Below are 20,336 nucleotides of genomic sequence, written 5' to 3'. Positions count from 1 at the left end.
CTCCAGTTACTAACGTTTAAATCACTGTCATGTCAATACATGTATAACAAAAGAACATCTGTTGTGTGACTTGGGTACAATGTAAGCCTATTGTTTCAGAAAAAAAATAATAGCATGCCTGTACATATTTGTACATCTATACAAATGTATTGGACCATGCACAGACGTAAGGCAATTTGAACTTGAATTTCTCAAGCTAATATGTTAAGTGTGCTTGAGAAACTTGCCTTCAAGCTTAGCTTGAGAAAGAATCAACCTTGAAATGCTTTAATACTACAAGGTCTTGGGTCAAAAGTCAGAATTATCATGCATCTGGCGTCCTTAGGCGATATATATTTGACACGGGATCTTATAGTTCTTGGGGTGAAACATTTTGCCCAAACGCAAAAACAATAACCCAGAAGAAAACTGTTCACAGAACAAATGCTCACTCCACATATTTAGAGGGAGCACATAAAACCAAATGGCAGTCCACATGGCCATTACCATTTTCATTTATCGCTTGGATTGATTGGAACAAAGTTTTTCATTATGAAATAAGGAGATACTTGTTGATTTTATCTTGTTTCCATACTAGCCTTGACAAAGACTTCAGAGGCTTGTATTAACACCTTCATGCACGTCGGTCAAGACATATGTTTGAAGTATTACATTATAAACTATGGTCAACTCTATCGTGTTGCCCTCGGTCCTTCTCTCTTTGTTTGGGCAAGATTTACCTACAACATGTTCCTATACAACTGTAGGTCAACTTAATGATCGTGCCCAAAGACAATGTTGATGTTCAAAACAGATAGGTGAGGCATCACAGAAGGAAGATCACACGTCTTTATGGACAAGTCAGAGGTCATAATGGAAAGGTCACACATCATAATGGACAGGTCAGTGGTCACAGTAGAAACGTGACACATCTTCACGGACAGGTCAATTCTCAAAGAAGAAATGTAAAACATCGCAATACTGGCAGGACAGGAGTCAAACTGGAAAGGTTACTGTACACATCATGGCCACTGACAGAGTGACATGTCACTTAGGGTCAAAGCAGGTGGCGGTACCTAGGATTGATGTCCAATCGACATTCTGGACATGGGAACTCTTTGGCCAGGAAGGGATCATACCCGTTTGCTACACACCTGTAAACAGACTTGTGAACATGTGCACATGCCTTTCATAAAATTTGTAGATAAGCACTGTTGTATGTCTGATTTCAAGATAAATACTGAGTTTGATCAATATGTAAAATATATTCTGTCAACTTGAAATTAATAGTAAATCATCAGTACAGATCATATACAGTTACTTGGGTGGAAAAATCAAATACCTCATTAGTATAACTTTACATGTAAGAAATAGTTAAACCCCATGAAATTGTATGCAGCGCAGTACCAAATTTATCCACAATTAATGTAATTTTCATTTATGCTAGTTATTTGTTAAACATGAAGATATGACATTTCAATATGTAAATTGTATTACCCTTTATTAGAAGATGTTCAAATGTACCATTTTAAAGTAATTTTGTCTCTCTTTCTTTGATCAGACTGACCAGAAGTTTACAGCAAGGTTATGTCCAGCTGTCCGATTTGGGGAGGACTGGACCTCGTGCCATAAGAAGCTTGGCGGGAAGAGGACATCCATCAATGTGCAATTTAAAGGCATGGCTGATGCGATCTGTGGAAATTTCTGAAAAAGAAAGAAACATTATTAAAGGAAATGTTAACATTTTAAATTTTAACGCATTCGAACAAAGAATGTAAAATGTCAAAATTTTTGAATACCTGATTTTTTTCGCCAAATCTTGCATACGATTTAGCCGATGGCTATTGTTGGAAACACACGGCACCTAAAGATAAAGACAGTATCACAATTGTGTTCAACACACCGCAGCATATGTGACAAAGTGATGCAGTAATGCCGTGTTTTCTTATATTTTGCTTGGCACATTCCAAAATGGAATGGTAACAATGACAGATATAGGGAAAAAGCTTGGCCCTTTCACGGTGCATTGTCTTCGTGTGACAGTTACTGGTGACCAAGCGTTCTGGTTGATTGTCCGAGAAATAGCCGTGTTTACTAGCAAAGAAGTAGACGTTGACAAACCCATAAATCCATAGACTTCTCTTAACATTTAAATATCTTTTTAATTTAACTGAAAGTATTAATCATGTAATTCACTATCATTTCATAGCAATTTTTCATAATACAGTAACAGATTTATTACTTAAAACGCTACTACTGTTCCTTTTTAGAGTAACTTTTCAGGAAACCAAAACTCTTTGACATACGTGTCCGTAAAGAATACCAAATGCAATTCGAAAGAATGCTATTAAAGTCATACAAGACACATTGGATTCTTTCAATACAAACTGGGGCGTGCAGTGTAGATACAGCAGAGTCAAAGAATAATCAAACTGAATAATACAGCTGCCTTGTCCATATAGGTCTCAACAGTAATGTTATGGACTTCATCAGCAGGTTCGTCATTCTAGGACTCTCCAGTAATGTTGTGGACATCATACAGCTGCTTCCTCTCTCTATGTATAATCAGTAATGTTTGGGACTTCATACATATAATCAGTGATGCTGGGGACATCATACAGCTAGTTCGTCTTCTAGGTCTAATCGGTAATGTTAGGGACATCATATAGCTACTTTGTCCCTCTAGATATTATCAATATTGTTAGGGACGTTATACATCTGTTTCGTCTTTCTAGGTCTCAACAGTGATGTTAGGGACATCATTTACCTGTTTCGTCTTTCTAGATCAAAACCGTGATGTTAGGGACGTTTCGTCTTTCTAGATCAAAACAGTGATGTTAGGGACATCATTCAGTTCTTCGTCCTTCTAAGTCTGATCTGTAATGCTGAAGGCTTAAAATTTTGATACATTGTGTATCGAGTAGGCGTGGAAGACAACTGAAAATAGGCCGAAAAATATGTATGGGGAGGTGCGACAGCTACATAGCTAATTCAATAAAACAGTCGATACTGTAAGGCAGTTAGACAAATCAATATATAATCAATATATAAATAACAAAAACGACACTAGGGTGACACGGATATTTTGTTTCTGCTGGAAATATGCTACCTGATATGGTTCTTTCCCGTTAACTTCAAGAACGTCTTTTGTCCATCATTACTTGAAGAATTTGTATATAAATGGTGTAATCTTTTAGCGTTTTACACCACTTAACAGAAAAAGTAAAACTGTATACCGTTATCATTTAACTCATACCATTGAATTTCAACCCTTGCCTTTCCTCTCAATCGTTATCCCTGTCGTACTTATTGCATCGTAGTATATCACAGCTAGTACCAGTCGTGTATGGAGACGAATGAAAATGGCCTAATTACGACATATCTGTTTTATGTTGGTAGATATGAAGTGGAATACTAGCGCCGTTTTAACATATACATTTTTTATTTACAGTACGTAATATTCTTAAACCCTAGCATTGATTAATACGTCAATCCTTTATAGCCGAACACCATCTGGTCATAACAAGATCATAAAATAACATCAAGGAAGAAAATAATGTTTAAAATAGTGCATTTTACAAACATTTTAAACATGGATGGATATTTACATAATTTTCCCCCAAATCTACATTGCAATATATATTACATTAAACAAACACATGTTTGTACAGAAGTCAGGAATTAGCATACTGCATCTACATAATAAGCATTTGAATTAACATTACAGAATGTTAAAGTCTTAATGTAATTGACAAACCACATTATATATGATTTCAATATGGCGAAAACATTCATGTTTTCAAATGTCGTATCTACATGGTAATAAAATTTCACGGTTCGGCTAAAAAACAACGAAAATGAAGAACATCATGAAGTTCTTCACTCTAAGTGGAAAATATTTTATTTTGAATTTATTAGACATTTAGTAGTAGTATGCACCATTGACCATGACACAATTGTAAATACTGTAATGAAGGTTGAGACTTAATATAATTAAAGTACGCGTCTATATCAAATATCTGTACTTTACATGTAGATTCTACATCCAAAGCATATACATATATGCATCAATCATACCGTCCCTTTAAGAACTGTTTAGGTAAGTCAGTACATTTCAGAATGGTAAAATTGATATGAAATAGGAAACAAGGCCAGGTCGGCCAGTTGTTTCAACATTAGAAGAGAGCATTAATTCAGTGACAGCATTGGTTGAGATTGTATGCTATAATATTCCTGCGTATTGCCAGTCTTCTAACTGGAGTGTTAACGATGTCCTTGATAGCAAAATTGCGAAAGACGCTTTCTACCAAGGGGAAACTAAGAGGGAGTGTAATAGCAAAATTCAACAATTTAAACCATGTATTTGATTTCTGACACTAATGACACAGTTAATGGAATGATCCCGATGAAAAAGACACCATCAAGAGATGATGATACTCTTGATAGATTCCGATAAAATGATTCCGTGAAACAAACTGTCATATGTAACAATGATTGGTATTAAATAGTCTGAATTCGGACGAAAGTGTACAAAGTATAATGCATATCCCCAAACTTTAGTGAAGAGAGCTATCAGAAACTCAACTGTTTTTGACAATTACTAGAACGTCACGTACATTACATTACAACGTTGTATACAATCGATGAAATAGATTAGACGGAAAAGTAGCATTGTTCACTTTATTGAAGAATATAGATCCAATTGTAAATTCATTACGCTACCGGCTTACAGTAATTATCTGGAACTTATATACAGTTCGCTTGTTACTATGGTAGATAATGACATCATTAAGGGGATACGACACAGTCAGGAAATAATGAACCGATTCTGATAAAACTTGACACGAGTGATCTTTGAGCCAAAAATTGCTTCGTTGAAAAAATACTTCGACTTCCCAGGCTAATTTTCTAGAAGCTACACTTTGGGGGAAAACTTGCATTTTTCAAAAAGAGCACTGATAGATTATCATAAATATTTGGTCATGGAAGAATAAAAACATGACAAGTTACTGAAGAAAAAACAATACAACGTATATGTATTATTGTTTTTTGTTTGTTTGTTTTTGTTAGTTTTGTAGTTTTCTCGTTCACGAGCTGCCATCTTCTTGATTATTTTTCAGTACGTTCACAAACTGCCATATTAACTTAATTTATGTTCAATATGTTCACAAGCTGCCATCGTCTCCCGATTCATGTCCAATATATTCACAAAATGCAATCTTTCTCGTGATTTATGTTCAATTCGTACACTAACTGCCATCCTCTCTCAATTTATGTTCAGTACGTTCACAAGTTGCCATCCTCTCGATTCGTTTTCAATACATTCACGAACTGCCATCTTCTCTCGATTCGTGTTCAGTATGTTTACGAACTGTCATCCTCTCAATTCGTGTTCAATACTGTGCAATCAAGAACTACCGTCCTCTCACGATTAGTGTTCAATACGTTCATGAATTGCCGTCTTTTTTCTATTTGTGTTAAATACTGTACATCCGCGAATGGCCATTCTCTCTTTTTCTCGATTTATTGAACACACGTATATATATATTGAACATAAATCAAGAGAGGATGGAAGTTCGTGAACATATCAAACTTGAATCCAGGGAGGATATCAGTTCTTGAATGCATTGAACATTAATTGAGAGAGGATAGTATCTTGTGATCGTTTGGAACATAAATTGAGAGAAGATGACAGTTCGTGAATGTATTGAACAAGAATCGAGATGATGGCCATTTCAGAACGTAGAGAAAATAAATCGAGCGAGAGGATGGCAATTTGTAAACTAATTTAACATGAATCGAGTAGATGGCAGCTTGTAAACGTAACTGATCATAAATCGAGAGAGGATGGAAAATTGTGAACGTACGGAACAAGAGTACTGTAGGATGACAGCTCGTGATCCTATTGAAAATCAATCGAGAGAGGATGGCAGCTTTTGAACGTATTAAACACAATACGTAAACAATTAATAGTATATCAAAATAATAGAGTAATTTTAATTGGCCGGGTTGTTATTTTTACGTTTTTAAAAACATGCTTTAGAACAACTATCGTTATTTCCCATATCGATATACATCCATTGTTTCTTTCCGATATAATTTCAGCCTCAAAATTCCTGCCTTAAACTTAAGCATACTGTAGATCGTTGTGTCGGTATACCACACGAATGGCCAGTATGATCAATTCACGACAAATATCAATTCCATCAGATCAATTTAAACCACATTAACAAGGTATTGTCATGTACCTGTACTTTTCAATAATTTACCACATGTTGCTGTATTAATCATTTAGGACAAAAAAAGGTAGAAATCAAATATGGATAATAACGGTCTCAAGTTACTAACGTTTAAATCACTGTCCTGTCAACATATGTATAACAAAAGAACATCTGTGGTGTGACTGGGTACAATGTAGGCCTATTTTTTCAGAAAAAAATAATAGTATGCATGTACATATGTATACATATCGACTTGATGTAGTGAAGTTTAGATTTAGATATACATGTATCTAGATAGAAATGATAGCAATTATACACTCCAGTCTACAAAACATATCAAAATATACCAAAATAGTATGTTTAAGGCCGGAAATATATATACATACATGTATATCTTTTCTAAATACTGAAATAACAAAATATCATTCAATTTCTTGCACAGAGCAATTCTATTACCATGAATTGAAAACTCTATATTGTACAGGTAGTATACTCATTCACTTACTCAGCTTTAACTTTTAATCAACAAGACGGAGTCGTTTTTTTCTCGTGTAAATCTTTATTTTACATTGTACCAATAAAATAAAAGTGTCTCGTGTAAATAACTGACAATAAAATAGAAATTCTACACTAAGCAGAGTTATCTCCCTTGTAATACAGCATCAACACAGTATACATATATAATTATATATATTATATATCTCCCTTCTCATTACAAATGACATTGGACTTCAGCAGATCACATAAATACAACACAAATTATAAGATAAATGCAAAGAAAAAACATCAACAGATAAAGATTTAAAAACACAGAAAACTGCACATTTGATTGAATCTACAGAGCTACAAATAAATAACACTGTAGTTTGTAGTTTGATGAAGCATGTCAGTATAGAAATCTGTCTCATGGGACTACATGTAATCTTAATTCAGAATTATACAATAGAAATACAATAAAATACACAACTGACATCAAAATGGCACAAAGATTTGATTATCTGTCATTGAGCTATTAATAACATGATAATTCGTTCTTACATATATACCTGTGGTACGTACAAAATCAAAGGCAATAATAAATGGAATGTTTAAACTCAGGCACATATATATATATTTTTGTGTTAATACATGGGGATAAATGATTCCCCATTTCAAAGCCAATATTTAACCTAAATCACTCATCTCTCATTCATAAGAAACTTACAATGCAAGATACATGTAATTGTAGTAGACTTTGATGTTGAAACAATTTAAAAGATCCCAGAGGGACCTTGGCCCCACAAATGAATGATCTTTGTTGGTTCTATTCAAAACTGATCTTTTCTCTTCTTTTCCTATCTCTACTCTTTTTCTTCTTAAAAATATGATAACAAAGGAAATCAGACTCAAAACTGAATGGGCACAACTAGGAACCTAGCGGAACCCACATGTGAAGTTTGAGAAATCTCAGCATTTCAAAGAAATAGCAATAAAAATAATTGTTTACAGAGGAATTGGACCATGCACAGACATAAGGCAATTTGAATTTCTCAAGCTAAGATGTTAAGTCTACTTGGGAAACTTGGATTCTGTCTTAGCTTGAGAAAGAATCAAACTTGGAATGCATCAATACTACGAGGTCTTGGGTCAAAGGTCAGAATTATCATGCATCTGGCGTCCTTAGGCAAGATATATTTGACACAGGAACTTAAAGTTCTTGGGGTGAACATTTTGCCCAAACACAAAAACATTGATCCAGAAAACTGTTGTCAGAACAAATGCTTTCCCCACACATTTAGAAGGAGTACATAAAACCAAATGGCAGTCCACACATGGCCATTACCATTTCATTTGGATTGATTGGAACAGAGTTGTTCATTTATGAAATAAAGACTAGAGAGTCCTGTTGATTTTGTGTTGTTTTCATACTAGCCTTGACAAAGACTTCAAAGGCTTGTATTAACACCTGCATGCAATATCTATTTTTGAAGTATTACATTATAAACTAACAGTCTCCATATGGTCAACTCTATCTTGTTGTCCTCGGTCCTTCTCTCTTAGCTTTGAGAAAAATTTACCTGGAACATGTTCTTATACTACTATAGGTCAACTTAATGATCGTGCCCAAAGACAATGTTGATGCTCAAAACAGATAGGTGAGGCATCACAGAAAGAAGATCACACATCATTATGGACAGGTTTGGGGTAATAATCGAAAGGTCACACATCTTCATGGACAGGTCAGGGGTCATAATGGAAAGGCCACACATCATCATGGACAGGTCAGGGGTCACAGTAGAAATGTCACACATTTTCATGGGCAGGACAGGGGTCATAATGGAAAGGTCACACATCATTATGGACAATGGCACGGGTCACAGTAGAAATGTCACACATCTTCACAAAACAGGTCAAGGCTCACAGAAGAAATGTAAAATGTCTCAATACTGACAGGACAGGAGTCAAACTGGAAGGGTTCCTGTATCCTGTATCATCATGGCCACTGATAGAGTCACGGGTCAATTTGGGTCAAAGCAGGTGGCGGTACCTTGGATTGATGTCCAATCGACATTCTGGACATGGGAACTCTTTGGTCAGGAAGGGATCATACCTGTTAACATTTAAATACAAAGTGTTATAATATGTATAATATGTAGAATATATTTGATTAAATTGAAAGCAATAGTAGATCATCAATACAGCTCATATAGAGTTACCTGAATAGGAAAATCAAATATGTCATTAGTATAACTGTATATGTAACAAATGGATTCAACCTCACGAAATTATATGCAGTGCAGTTCCAAATTTATCCATAATCAATTTAATTTTCATTAATGCTAATTATTTTGTTAAACATTATGCTATGACATTTCAGTATATATGTATTATACTCTATGAGAGGATGTACAAGTATAGCATTTAAAAGTAATTTTGTCTCTCTTTCTATGATCAGACTGACCAGAAGTTTACAGCAAGGTTATGTCCAGCTGTCCGATTAGGGGAGGACTGGACCTCATGCCACCAGAAGCTTGGCATGAAGAGGACATCTCCTTCCCTTAATGTGCAGTTTAAAGGCAAAGCTGATGCAAACTGTGGAAATTTCTGAAAAAGAAGAAACAATATTTAAGGACATGTTAACATTTCTAATCTTAACACTTTTAAATAAATCTAAATGTAAAATGAAAAAGTTCTTTGAATGTATATTTTGTTGTTTAAAATGTTGAAATCATATATAAAACTGATACACAAATTGAAAGAATAAAATTAAAATCCATAACAAAAAGATTTTCAGCAACCCAAAATACTATATATATTATAAAAAAAAATAAGACAAAATAATGGAAATTTTTTTTTTGCTGATCCTGTATAATTTAGAACATTGTACACATTAGGTCTTTAGATTAGTCACATTGGTTTGTATAATACCAAACATACAAATCAGTTTTTCAAATGATCGTCTTCAAAATCCAAATTGTACAGTACTCTAGGGTACATATAATGCAAATATATTGAGGACAAATTCCTGTAATTCCATGAATGATAAGAAGTTAAACATATTTATTTACAGTAAAACTGTTGGATTTTCAAGAGATACAGGACATACCAATACTTCTTAACTTTGAATGAATAAAAGTTGTATATCATCAATTTCCATGAACTCGATTAGAGGTTACTTCCCTTTAGCTTATTCAGTAGAGAAAGCTGTTGCCATTTTTATCACTAGACAATTCTTTCAGCACTGAAAGAATAAAATTGCAAACAGCTGCTCATTATAGGTCACATTTAATTATGAATACACATACACAATGTAATTATATATATATATAAATACCTCAAAGTCTGGTTTCATGATATCAACAGGGGACATAACCATTGATGTACTGTCTACGAGGGTGCTTCGTCTGAACTCTTTTGTTGTTTTGTTGTATGAGAAAATAGCTTCTGCAATGTGCGCCTCATATAGATTTTCATTTTTGTGTGGATCAAATAGAATCACTTGCTTCTGTCCATGTATCTGTTAAAGAGGAGATACATGTACTTGATTACTTTCTTCTAAATATATCTGAGCAAAACAAACAGTGTTTGGGTAGTATTGAAAACGCAAATTGCCTTCCACCTAACTACAGCTACTAGGCAATATAACTTGTTTTTGTATTTGTTGTAAAATAAATACAGTTTACATATACATGTATTATTATGTCCAATAAGTTTCATTTGTCCTGCATATTTTTAAAGAAGTTAATATTATACAATTATACTAGTAGCACATATTGTGTAATTCTGTACGAAAAATAAAAATCTACAGCTAAATCAAAATCTTTGTATTTTCCTTACCTGGCAAAGAAAATTATCATATGGATCAAAATGAAGTTTGCCTAATGTATTTCCATCACTTAGCCAGATGTTAAGGTGTTCCAATTTATGTACTCCTGGGGCAATAAATGGCATTTCTTGGATGTCATCTTCTAATTCTGGCAGATGTTGAGGAATTGATGAATATTCTAAATATGCTGAAACATTTTTCAATTCTCCTCTGGTAACATTTTCAATCATGTCTAAAAATTCTGAGAATTTCAAATTCAGTGATGCTGGTCGTACAACAACTAATTCCGGATGTGGCAGTTGAACTTGGACTTCATCAGGGATAGAGAAAGAGTTGAAATTTTCCCAGAGATCTGCTTGTTCAACTCCTTCATATTCTCCTCCTGGTGTTAACTTTATATAAACATCATGATTACCATATTCTTTTCTAAAGTATTCATTTGTCCATTTCTGAAATGCGGGCCATGATTTAGTTATATTTTCTATAATAACCGGTTTTGAAATTTTTAAGTATTCATGGAAAAAAAATTCTTTTGTTGGTTCACTTATTCTTTCACATTGTGGAATATCTTTATTCGTATAAACTTCGTTAGCATCAAAATTGTATCTCTTGTATGTCAGACTTTCATCTAAGATTTGATCTGTTTGACAAGAATCCTCTTCCGGATCATTTTTATAATTTTGTAGATTTTCTTCATCTTTCGTTTTAAAACCGTGTGACATTTTTATTGAGTTTGTTTCTTGTGCATCACCGTTATCCATGCTTTCTGAGGATGAAGACCTAGTCTTTGAAGTTTTTGTACCAATATCTGATAAGTGCAAGTCCATTATATTCAAATTCCTCACAGTAACATCCGAAACCTGATCTACAGAGAATAGTGTATTTAAGATTTCTTTTCTATGATGACCTTCTATAGTTAGTCCTCCATTTGGAGACATATATGTGTTGCACTTGCTGTTTATAAAATCAGTCAAACTTTCACGACTCACAAATCCCGAATAAGGAATTGGACTCAGAGAAGACGGACTTTTTCTCATAAGCAAACAAGTCCTATCTGGGATTCTCCTTTCAAATACAATTATCTCTGTTTGACCTGAACGAATAGCAGGCTCTACTGATAAACTCTGACCACTAGGCCATACAAAAGGTGTAACTTCAGTTAAACCAAACCGTACACGCGATTCGTCAATAAATGTTTTGGTGGTAAGATCATCGAAGACAGCTGACGTGTCCATGCTAGAAAACTCGGTCAACAAGACTAAACACGTGTTGTCAACAGAAGATAAAATATCAGCCGGAGAAAACATATCATGGCAATCAACAGATGATATCACGATGTTACTGAACAAAGTAATAAGTAATAAACAGTACATTTCTGGTTTGTTGTCTCTGGACCGGTGTTGATACACGGAAGCTGCCATCTTGAAAATTAAAGGGACATCACTCCTAATACACAGACAATTAAGGTGCCACCACACATTCTGATTCTTTAGTTTTTACCCAATAATTCTTATATCACGGTATACCTCTCGTTTCGAAATTTCTGTCGACGCCCTTGGAAAAAAATTCTTTCCACATCGGTATATAAACTGCTCATAAATTCATGATTGTATAAAACTCTGTGCATAAAAAAATACTACAATTCACTGTCTTTAAATTAAGACAAGATGAAAATGAAATATACCAGTAGATGTTACCACTTCCGCACCCTTAATTTCAACATGATTGCAAGAACTGTACATGAACGTACATGACTAAAGCTCGGTTATAACCTGAACTAGGAATAAAGTTTTCAATGTACGAATGAATGAATTAATGAATCAATCATCGTCTACGCTCCCTGTACATTAAATTCATAACTACTCATTATTTCAGACTGAAAATTAGTATACCTTGTACAGAAATTTATCATTTTAGCATACATTGTCCAGAAATATATAAATTAAGCATACATTTTACACATAGACGCGATTGTTACATTGCTAATTGAACGTTAACAAAATAATATTTTGTATGTGTTATACTTGATCTCGGATCATGTAGTTTATTAAACTTCTATGATATATAGAAAACCAAACATTAAAAAAACACATATTGGAATACATGTATGTCGTAAATCACGACATAAAATCATAGTGATGATAATCAAGTTGGCCGACATGTTTTATGGTATAAAACATGTCGGCCAACTTGATTATCATCACTATGATTTTTTTTGTGATAAAGTTACACAATGTAAACAGGAGAGAGGGTGTAGTTATGTAGAATCTAGGTTTTATTTTTTTTCTTTTTTTTTTTAAATGTTAAATGTCTCACATATACTATTACTACTAGTATATGGAAGTGATTAAAATTTGATTAGCATGCTTTTTTAATAGGCTGAAGATTCTCTGGAAGAAAATCCTTGTTGCTTGCGTATTTTGCGTATTGAAACAATAACGAGAATGTTGGGAAACAATTTTACTGATACAATGAAATGAATCAACTTTAGAGAAACAATTGAACTGAAAAAATGGCATGAATCAGGTGTAGAGAAACAATTGTATTGAAACAATGACATATCATGGTGAGAGTCGATGTTTTTTATGAAAAATATTCGAGACTCACTATCTATAAATAAAACTACAAAAGTCAAAATCGTTTCAAAATTATATTCTTGAAAACCCCATTTGATAGGGTATAGCTGCTCTAACACAAACATCAGGAGAGTATTTCATCCATTATATGCGTTCCTCCTGCAGAGATTTTGGTGTGAAAGAAAGGGGAAGTAACTCCGCAACGGTGACCACTTTTACTGTCATGTCTGGCTTGACAAGATACAGCGGCATCTCCAGGTTAAACTAAAACATATACAATGCATGTAATTTAGATTACTCAGTTTATATAATTTAAAAATCTATATACTGTAGGTTTAATATAATGTACAACAGATCTGAGATTAGGTTGCTCGATGTACATTTTTTTTCTTCAAAATTTTGGTCATCCTTGAAATCAAAAGGTTCCGCGCTAAGTAAACAAATTGAATTTTATGTAGCCTTGGAATATGTCAGGTAAAATCAGTTTCGAGACGTGCCATTACAATGGTACATGTACTAGATAAACAACAGACAACGTCTACTCTCCACACCAAACCTCGCTAATTTTACTTTGATGATGCCACTCGATCCCAAAGTTGATGTATCCTGGGACAACAAACCGGGGGACTTTCATAACAGTCTCCAGAAAAGTTTACTTGCATCACCTGCAAGGTGACACGCTCAGAGCTGACAATAACCTAAGGCTGCAGTGAAGACGATGAAGATGGCGTTCCCGACACCTGATTAGTTCTGACATAACAGACTTGATTGAAAAATTCTCACGGCAAGACGACACATAAATGTATATTGATTGCGCCTCGTATAAGCGAGCATGTTGGCCCTTGAATTGGAAGGGCGATAACAGTATTAATAGAAAAATGTAATAATAATGAACTAAAACTGTTTCCAAGATGGCTGACTAATACCATTTCTCCTCTCCCAATCATGAACAGTGAATACCTCCGTGTCCTTCCAGACACTTGTTATCAAACATGTTTAAACAAATGTTTATAGACATTTTAGAAGAAGCATAAAGGTCATTATGCCGTATACCAGGTAAAAAGCTTCAGTGTGTACTGATTTGAAGTTGCGAAAAGTTTCGATAGAAATTGTAGAAGTCGTTGTCCACACAAAATGCCCTCTTTAGACAGGCGAATATCTGATTGCAGTATATCACACAATAGTTTTTGAAGAAGGTATGTACACAATATTAGTCAAATGAATTGAAATAATTGTAGAGGGACATTATAGCTCTGGACATGAGATAGAATGCCATTTTGCGTTGCTGCTGCTTAACCAAAGTGCATTACGAAATCGGAAACAAAACCTTGCAGCAGTACGAACAGACGTAAGCATCAATCGAGTACGCCGTGGGGAACACAATGTATGCCGTGAGAAGTATTATACAGATGTGTTAATTATATTTACCTCAGCAAACACCTGTCTGCAAGCACCACATGACCCCTTAAAGTCTCCCTTTATATCACTGCAAATTAAAATAGACACAACAGGAAGTGATTGGCTGATTTTCTTTTTTATTCCATTTGAAAAGAAAAAGAAAAAGAAGAAGCAAAAAGACGACGTGCAAAGGCCACTGTAAAAGTCACTGCAAAGGCCACTTCAATGGCCACTGTAAAGACCACTCTAAAGCGGAATTATATACTGTACATGAACCTTTTTTGGTGACAATTCAACGTTACGACAATAACAGATACGAGGTACGTGTAATTTGGGTTCCTTTATTTATGTACATGTGTATATTACCATGATATGGCGACGCCTTTAAAATCTGTGTGTCCCTGTGCCACAGCGTTCCAAATTGCCACTCTCTCCGCGCAGACACTTAGCCCGTATGACGCATTCTCCACATTCACGCCTGTTAGATATAAACATTACTAGCGGGCATTTTGTTAAGATAATGAATACACATACGAAGCCATTGAAAAATCTAAAGTGCAGCTATAAAATGAAAAATGTCTATAACCTCCCCTCCTCCCCCCAAAAAGAAAGAAAAAAAGAAAATTCCTTTCTTATCTACAAATCTAGTTCCGCAAGGAAATGTCAAAAGAAATGACTGACTGGATAGTTGAACTTGTTTTATATCGAAAAAAATTCAAACACTAAATGCAATAAACAATCTTATACGATTACTCTTACATGAGCCAACAGTGAGTTAAACAAAACAAAACACCTTCCCAAAGACATTCATTTTACATCATATAAGGCACATATACGATACTGATAAGTGGGTAATATTCGCGGAGGATTCAATTTCGGTATATTCGCGGTTGTTTAATGCAGCGCGAAAATCAATTCAGAGCTAATTTACATGTATACTGTGAATAATAGGAATACTGCAGAATGCTTTGACGGAGATGTTGCGCGAACTAAATATCCCCTTATTGGGACTACCGCGTAATATCAGCCATGTGGTACCTTATACGCAGTCAAAATGAGGTACAATTCTTAAATAAGGGGTCAGGTATGCGACCCTTCAAGGACCATTGAAGTATTATCTCATCGATATAACACGGCCGGTATATAACGTACTTATATTTCGAAATGATTTAATACAAATTCTATTGATGTGAAATTGTTTTAATGCATTATTGTAAACAAATTACGGATTCAGACTGATTGACGTTTCCTTAGAAAATCCCCAGTCTGTTTTTCTCTTTATCTCAAGGTACAGTTTAGTGTAGACTAAAGGTAACACCCAAGTGCACTCCATTTGGACTTGGAGTGCACTCTGTTTTGACTCCGAGTCTACCTGGAGTCCTATAAGGCACCATGTCTGCCCTGGGTTTATAATCAGACTATATCATATATATATTAATACTTTGATGCTTTTAATATAATTTATATATATAAATAAATAAATTTTTACAAATTACTTTTGTTCTTTTTATATTACTATTAACATTTGTTTAACCTACTAGGAATACTTGTTTTATTGTTAATACATGGTAATAATGCCTACATGTTAAATTTATATTTATTAAGATCCATAAAAGACAGTTATACAATTTATGCTATAATCAGGTTTCTATGAAAGTTAATTGCTTATTATTTCATATTTTATTAAAATGTAATTAAATTGTATTTCATTTTATTAAGGAATTGAAAATTATTTCAATTAGAATATTTCTGTACATATATCATGGCTATAAAGGGAGTTTAGATAATGTATCAGATTATTCAAAATATTGAAAGTTTAAAGTATTTAATGAATTATGTTTTTTTTATAATAAGACATTCTCTACATGAAAGGAAAATATAAGTACATATATGTACTCAGCTCAGGCAAGCAATTACAAAATTAACATAATCAATTTAGTTTATATAGGTTATATATTTAAATGTATCATTAGAAAAATATACGTTTACAACTGTACATATTTACGAGCATTACCTGGTTAAATTAATGTTCTGACATAATGTACACACAAGTATGTAGTTCAGGACTACCTATAATGAATGGCAGTATCTGTTATAATTGCTATAATTATTGGCCTGCATGACTGACATTGGCCTGACACACCTAAGAACTGTGCCAAGTGAGTTTTAGGAGCCAGATACAGGTACTGTCCTGGTTTCACAGAAATACTTATGTCAATATTTGTTGTTGTATGGCTTCAAATGATGAAGCTGTGCAAAGCAGGGTGTGTTATAACCTCAGGCCAACAGAACAGTAAGGTGATCTCCTGACTGGAAGGAAAGGATTGTAGAACTCCATCTGAGAGGCATTATATAATTATAAACGAAATACCCATTTAATTAAAGTGGAAATGTCAAAATAAGCCGTAAAACCATTAACAAAATGGTTAACAGGTTTAAGATGACCAACTCTATTGAAATAAAGTCATTCTATACTGAAATTGGAAAGTTAAAATAAGCTGTTTCTTATTACATTGTAACCTGTCTAAAATGTAAGTCATTGAAACTAAACTTATTGGCCGGTTAATGAAGACGTCCGATATGTAGAGGTACAATGTTGAATGATATAAGTTCAGAAAAAAAATGCAAATCAAATTAAGAAATGATGCAGTTCTTATCTTGTTATATTCAAAAATATAAAGACATTGCTTTAAAAAAATAATTGTAAAGAAAGAGATTAAAGTAAAAAAATGCAGTATACTTCCTAATGGTATAATAAATGTAAATTCACATATAGATATTTTTCCAACGCTTCTTACGTTAAAATGGGTTATTGTCAAGAATATATTATATGATATTTCGAAACAGCATATTAAAATCTTCCTACGGCTTGCCTCAGAAACTTTCAATGTTATCATAAACTAGCAAATTCGGTAAAAAAAACCGAAACTCATCGATTTCGCTCGCACCTATCTTTGATGACCGTAGTATATATTACGGTCACCACTGTGTTCAGTGCTATTGTCCTTCGGAAGGGACGTTAATCCGGGGTCCGGTGTACGGTGAGTCACGCCGTGCACGTTAAAGATCCTCTGCTGGTATTCGAACAAGAGTAGGCTAATTGCTAGCCGCCACAGAGTATAGGTTCATATAGGTCTAGATTAGGATAATGTAGGGCATTAAGGCAATTCAGTGACAGTCCAAATTAATTTTTTTTTCAGATATAGAGATAATCGTCTGTTCCCTCCCATATTAAATCATTTGGCGATGACGAAATGCGGAATTGCTCCCTATTAGTGCCCCGACCCACTCCTTTCCCCTTAGTGTCCTAGGCTCGGTTATAACCGGAACAAGGACGTTAAGCCCCATCAATCAATCAATCAATTAATCAATCAATCAATCAATCAATCAGTTCACAGTGCTAAGGAATCCTGGGACATAGTCAATTTACTGTGTACCTACCTGTCACAACAGAGCCATCTGCACAGAGCACGGCAGAGCCGACTCGAAAATTACTGTACGGACAATATGCTCTGTCCTTGGCCTTGACCGCAGCAGAAACAAGTGACTGTATATTGGTGTCTGGAAAGGTACAATTACATACTATTCTAATGATTGCTAATCAACAATGCAATAATAATACCGAAACCGTGATACAAGTATCATAGAACATTTATGATGTTTATACACATTACGAAATGTTGTACGTCCGGGATAGTAAAAAATATCCCGCCTGCCCTGGGGCTCGAACTAGTGAACTTGGCTCTCTAATCGTATGTCCTAACACTAGACTAAAGGGAAACTCTCACAAGCCTGAGATAGAAAGACGTCCTTAATCTCTCAAACTCCAAGCTACTTCCTCCTTCAAACCATTCTCGCTCATGCAGATAACCACTACCCAGGGAATAGGGACTTTTAGCTTCTACAGAGTTTCAATCTGCAATAGCTTACATTTTCAGTGGACAAAACCATAATCGACTAGCGTATACGTAGCATCAGTATGTTTGTATAATAAAAATACCGACAAGGTGAAACGAATCGGTTCGTATACTGCACTACCGTGCTATCGTAGCCATGAATATGTAATATACAACACTATCGTGTTATTGTAGCTAAGCATATGTAATATACAACACTAACGTGCTATCGTAGTCACGCACATGTAATAAATATACAGCACTGCCGTGCTATCGTAGTCAGCCATATGTGATATACAGCACTACCGTGCTACCGTAATAATGTTTTTGCAATATACAGCATAACCGAGCTATCGTAGTAATGGTTTTGTAGTGTACAGCACTAACCTGCTATCGTAGTCATGCTTATGTAATAACACTACCGTGCTATCGTAGTCACGCACATGTAATAAATATACAGCACTGCCGTGCTATCGTAGTCAGCCATCTACCGTAATAATGTTTTTGCAATATACAGCATAACCGAGCTATCGTAGTAATGGCTTTGTAGTGTACAGCACTAACCTATACTATCGTAGTAGTCATGCTTATGTAATAGCACTACCGTGCTATCGTATTTCGCATATTGCTCTACTGTAACATCGTAGCCACACTCCGTTTTACTGTGCTATCATACTGTCGACGTCACATTTCGTATACTGCGCTACCGTGCTGTCGTAGTCACATTTCGTATACTGCACAACCGTGCTGTCATCGTCACATTTCGTATACTGCACTACCGTGCTGTCGTAGTCACATTTCGTTTACTGCACTACCGTGCTGTCGTAGTCACATTTCGTTTACTGCACTACCGTGCTGTCGTAGTCACATTTCGTTTACTGCACTACCGTGCTGTCGTAGTCACATTTCGTATACTGCACTACCGTGCTGTCGTAGTCACATTCCTGTAATGCACTACCGTGCTGTCTAGTCACATTTCGTTTACTGCACTACCATGCTGTCATCGTCACATTTCGTTTACTGCACTACCATCCTGTCATCGTCACATTTCGTTTACTGCACTACCGTGCTGTTGAAGTCACATTTCGTATACTGCACTACCGTGCTGTCTAGTCACATTTCGTATACTGCACTACCGTGCTGTCGTAGTCACAACTGTGTTTTCTAAGTAACGTTTCGTATACACATATTGAATTCGACAATGGCGCACTGTCGCATTGCATGATAATAGGTATGGTATGGAGATAGTATGCTCTCGACCTGAGAATGGTACATGTATCTAGTTCGGCATGACCTAGATATATACATATAGGATCAATACATACACATGCCGTATCAAACACTATGTACATTATTCAATAAACTTAATTCTGAGTGCTTGCGATAAGAATTGGTGTTCGTGTCCCAGGGTGTAATACTCACCAAACGTGTCTACGTTCATTGTGTAGTGTAAATAAACTTAGATTCGACCCGGATGTACAAACTTCAGGGTGTCAATAAATACAGAAGCGCACGTACCGTGTCTGGGCTGCCAACAGACTGACCAAGGAAACCTCACCAGGAGATAGCATTTCTGGGTGAGTTTTAGTCCAATTTCTCACCTGGCACAGTATACGTGTATCATTTTAAACGTGTCAATGTGATAAACCCCGTGTCAGGTACGTAGACCTATTTGAGATCGGATGGATTGACACTAATGATTAAAGATGGTCATCGTCCACTTAATAAAATAAAAAGGGAATTATGTATGTAGACACTTTTAAATGAGTGCTTTGTTTTTTTTCCGTCAGAAAATTGTAATTTATTTCCACGATGACCGCATTAAAGACCAATGTCTAGTCACAGTCACGCGTTTTGATGACGCAGCTTCTGTGTACAGGAACACAAACCCGTGCGGACACATCTTTTCCCATAGTATGTGTATTAATATCCAGATGCAAGAAACTTTATCTAACGTCCC

At 35.0% G+C, this 20,336-nt stretch overlaps 2 protein-coding genes across 3 annotated transcripts; both read right to left on the bottom strand.

Moving 5' to 3' along the window:
- Window positions 1-8,221: 8,221 nt before the first annotated feature.
- On the bottom strand, window positions 8,222-12,107 carry LOC117336406 (jmjC domain-containing protein E-like). The gene is made up of 4 exons (XM_033896915.1): window positions 10,518-12,107; window positions 10,015-10,197; window positions 9,142-9,284; window positions 8,222-8,790 (listed from the first exon to the last, which is right to left on the bottom strand). The coding sequence occupies exons 1-4, from the start codon at window positions 11,925-11,927 to the stop codon at window positions 8,709-8,711; spliced, it is 1,818 nt and encodes a 605-aa protein (XP_033752806.1). The 5' UTR covers window positions 11,928-12,107; the 3' UTR covers window positions 8,222-8,708.
- Window positions 12,108-13,142: 1,035 nt separating this feature from the next.
- LOC117336404 (cytidine deaminase-like) lies at window positions 13,143-20,136 on the bottom strand. 2 transcript variants are annotated; one of them, XR_004534601.1, is made up of 5 exons: window positions 19,895-20,136; window positions 17,922-18,041; window positions 14,847-14,958; window positions 14,511-14,568; window positions 13,143-13,346 (listed from the first exon to the last, which is right to left on the bottom strand). XR_004534601.1 is itself a non-coding variant. In XM_033896914.1 (5 exons), exons 1-5 carry the CDS (start codon window positions 19,815-19,817, stop codon window positions 13,227-13,229), a joined length of 429 nt encoding a protein of 142 aa, XP_033752805.1. In that variant the 5' UTR covers window positions 19,818-20,096; the 3' UTR covers window positions 13,143-13,226. The 2 variants fall into 2 exon arrangements, 1 of the variants encoding a protein (XP_033752805.1); XM_033896914.1 differs by having other exon boundaries at window positions 19,799-20,096.
- Between the last annotated feature and the right edge of the window lie 200 nt (window positions 20,137-20,336).

This window comes from Pecten maximus, chromosome 10 (genome assembly GCF_902652985.1).
Source record: "Pecten maximus chromosome 10, xPecMax1.1, whole genome shotgun sequence".
Lineage (NCBI taxonomy): Eukaryota > Metazoa > Mollusca > Bivalvia > Pectinida > Pectinidae > Pecten > Pecten maximus.
The sequence above is the reverse complement of the archived record's forward strand: the minus strand, read 5'-3'. Positions and strand labels throughout refer to the sequence as shown.

Coding starts and splice junctions, on each gene's coding strand:
- LOC117336404 (XM_033896914.1), bottom strand. Junction 14,959..17,921: donor AGATGGCTCTGTTGTGACAG/GTAGGTACACAG, acceptor TATATCTAACAG/GCGTGAATGTGGAGAATGCG. Junction 14,569..14,846: donor AAAGGCGTCGCCATATCATG/GTAATATACACA, acceptor TTTAATTTGCAG/TGATATAAAGGGAGACTTTA.
- LOC117336406 (XM_033896915.1), bottom strand. CDS start 11,927: ATGGCAGCTTCCGTGTATCAACACCGGTCCAGAGACAACAAACCAGAA. Junction 10,198..10,517: donor ATGATAATTTTCTTTGCCAG/GTAAGGAAAATA, acceptor CCTCTTTAACAG/ATACATGGACAGAAGCAAGT. Junction 9,285..10,014: donor TCATGAAACCAGACTTTGAG/GTATTTATATAT, acceptor CTTCTTTTTCAG/AAATTTCCACAGTTTGCATC.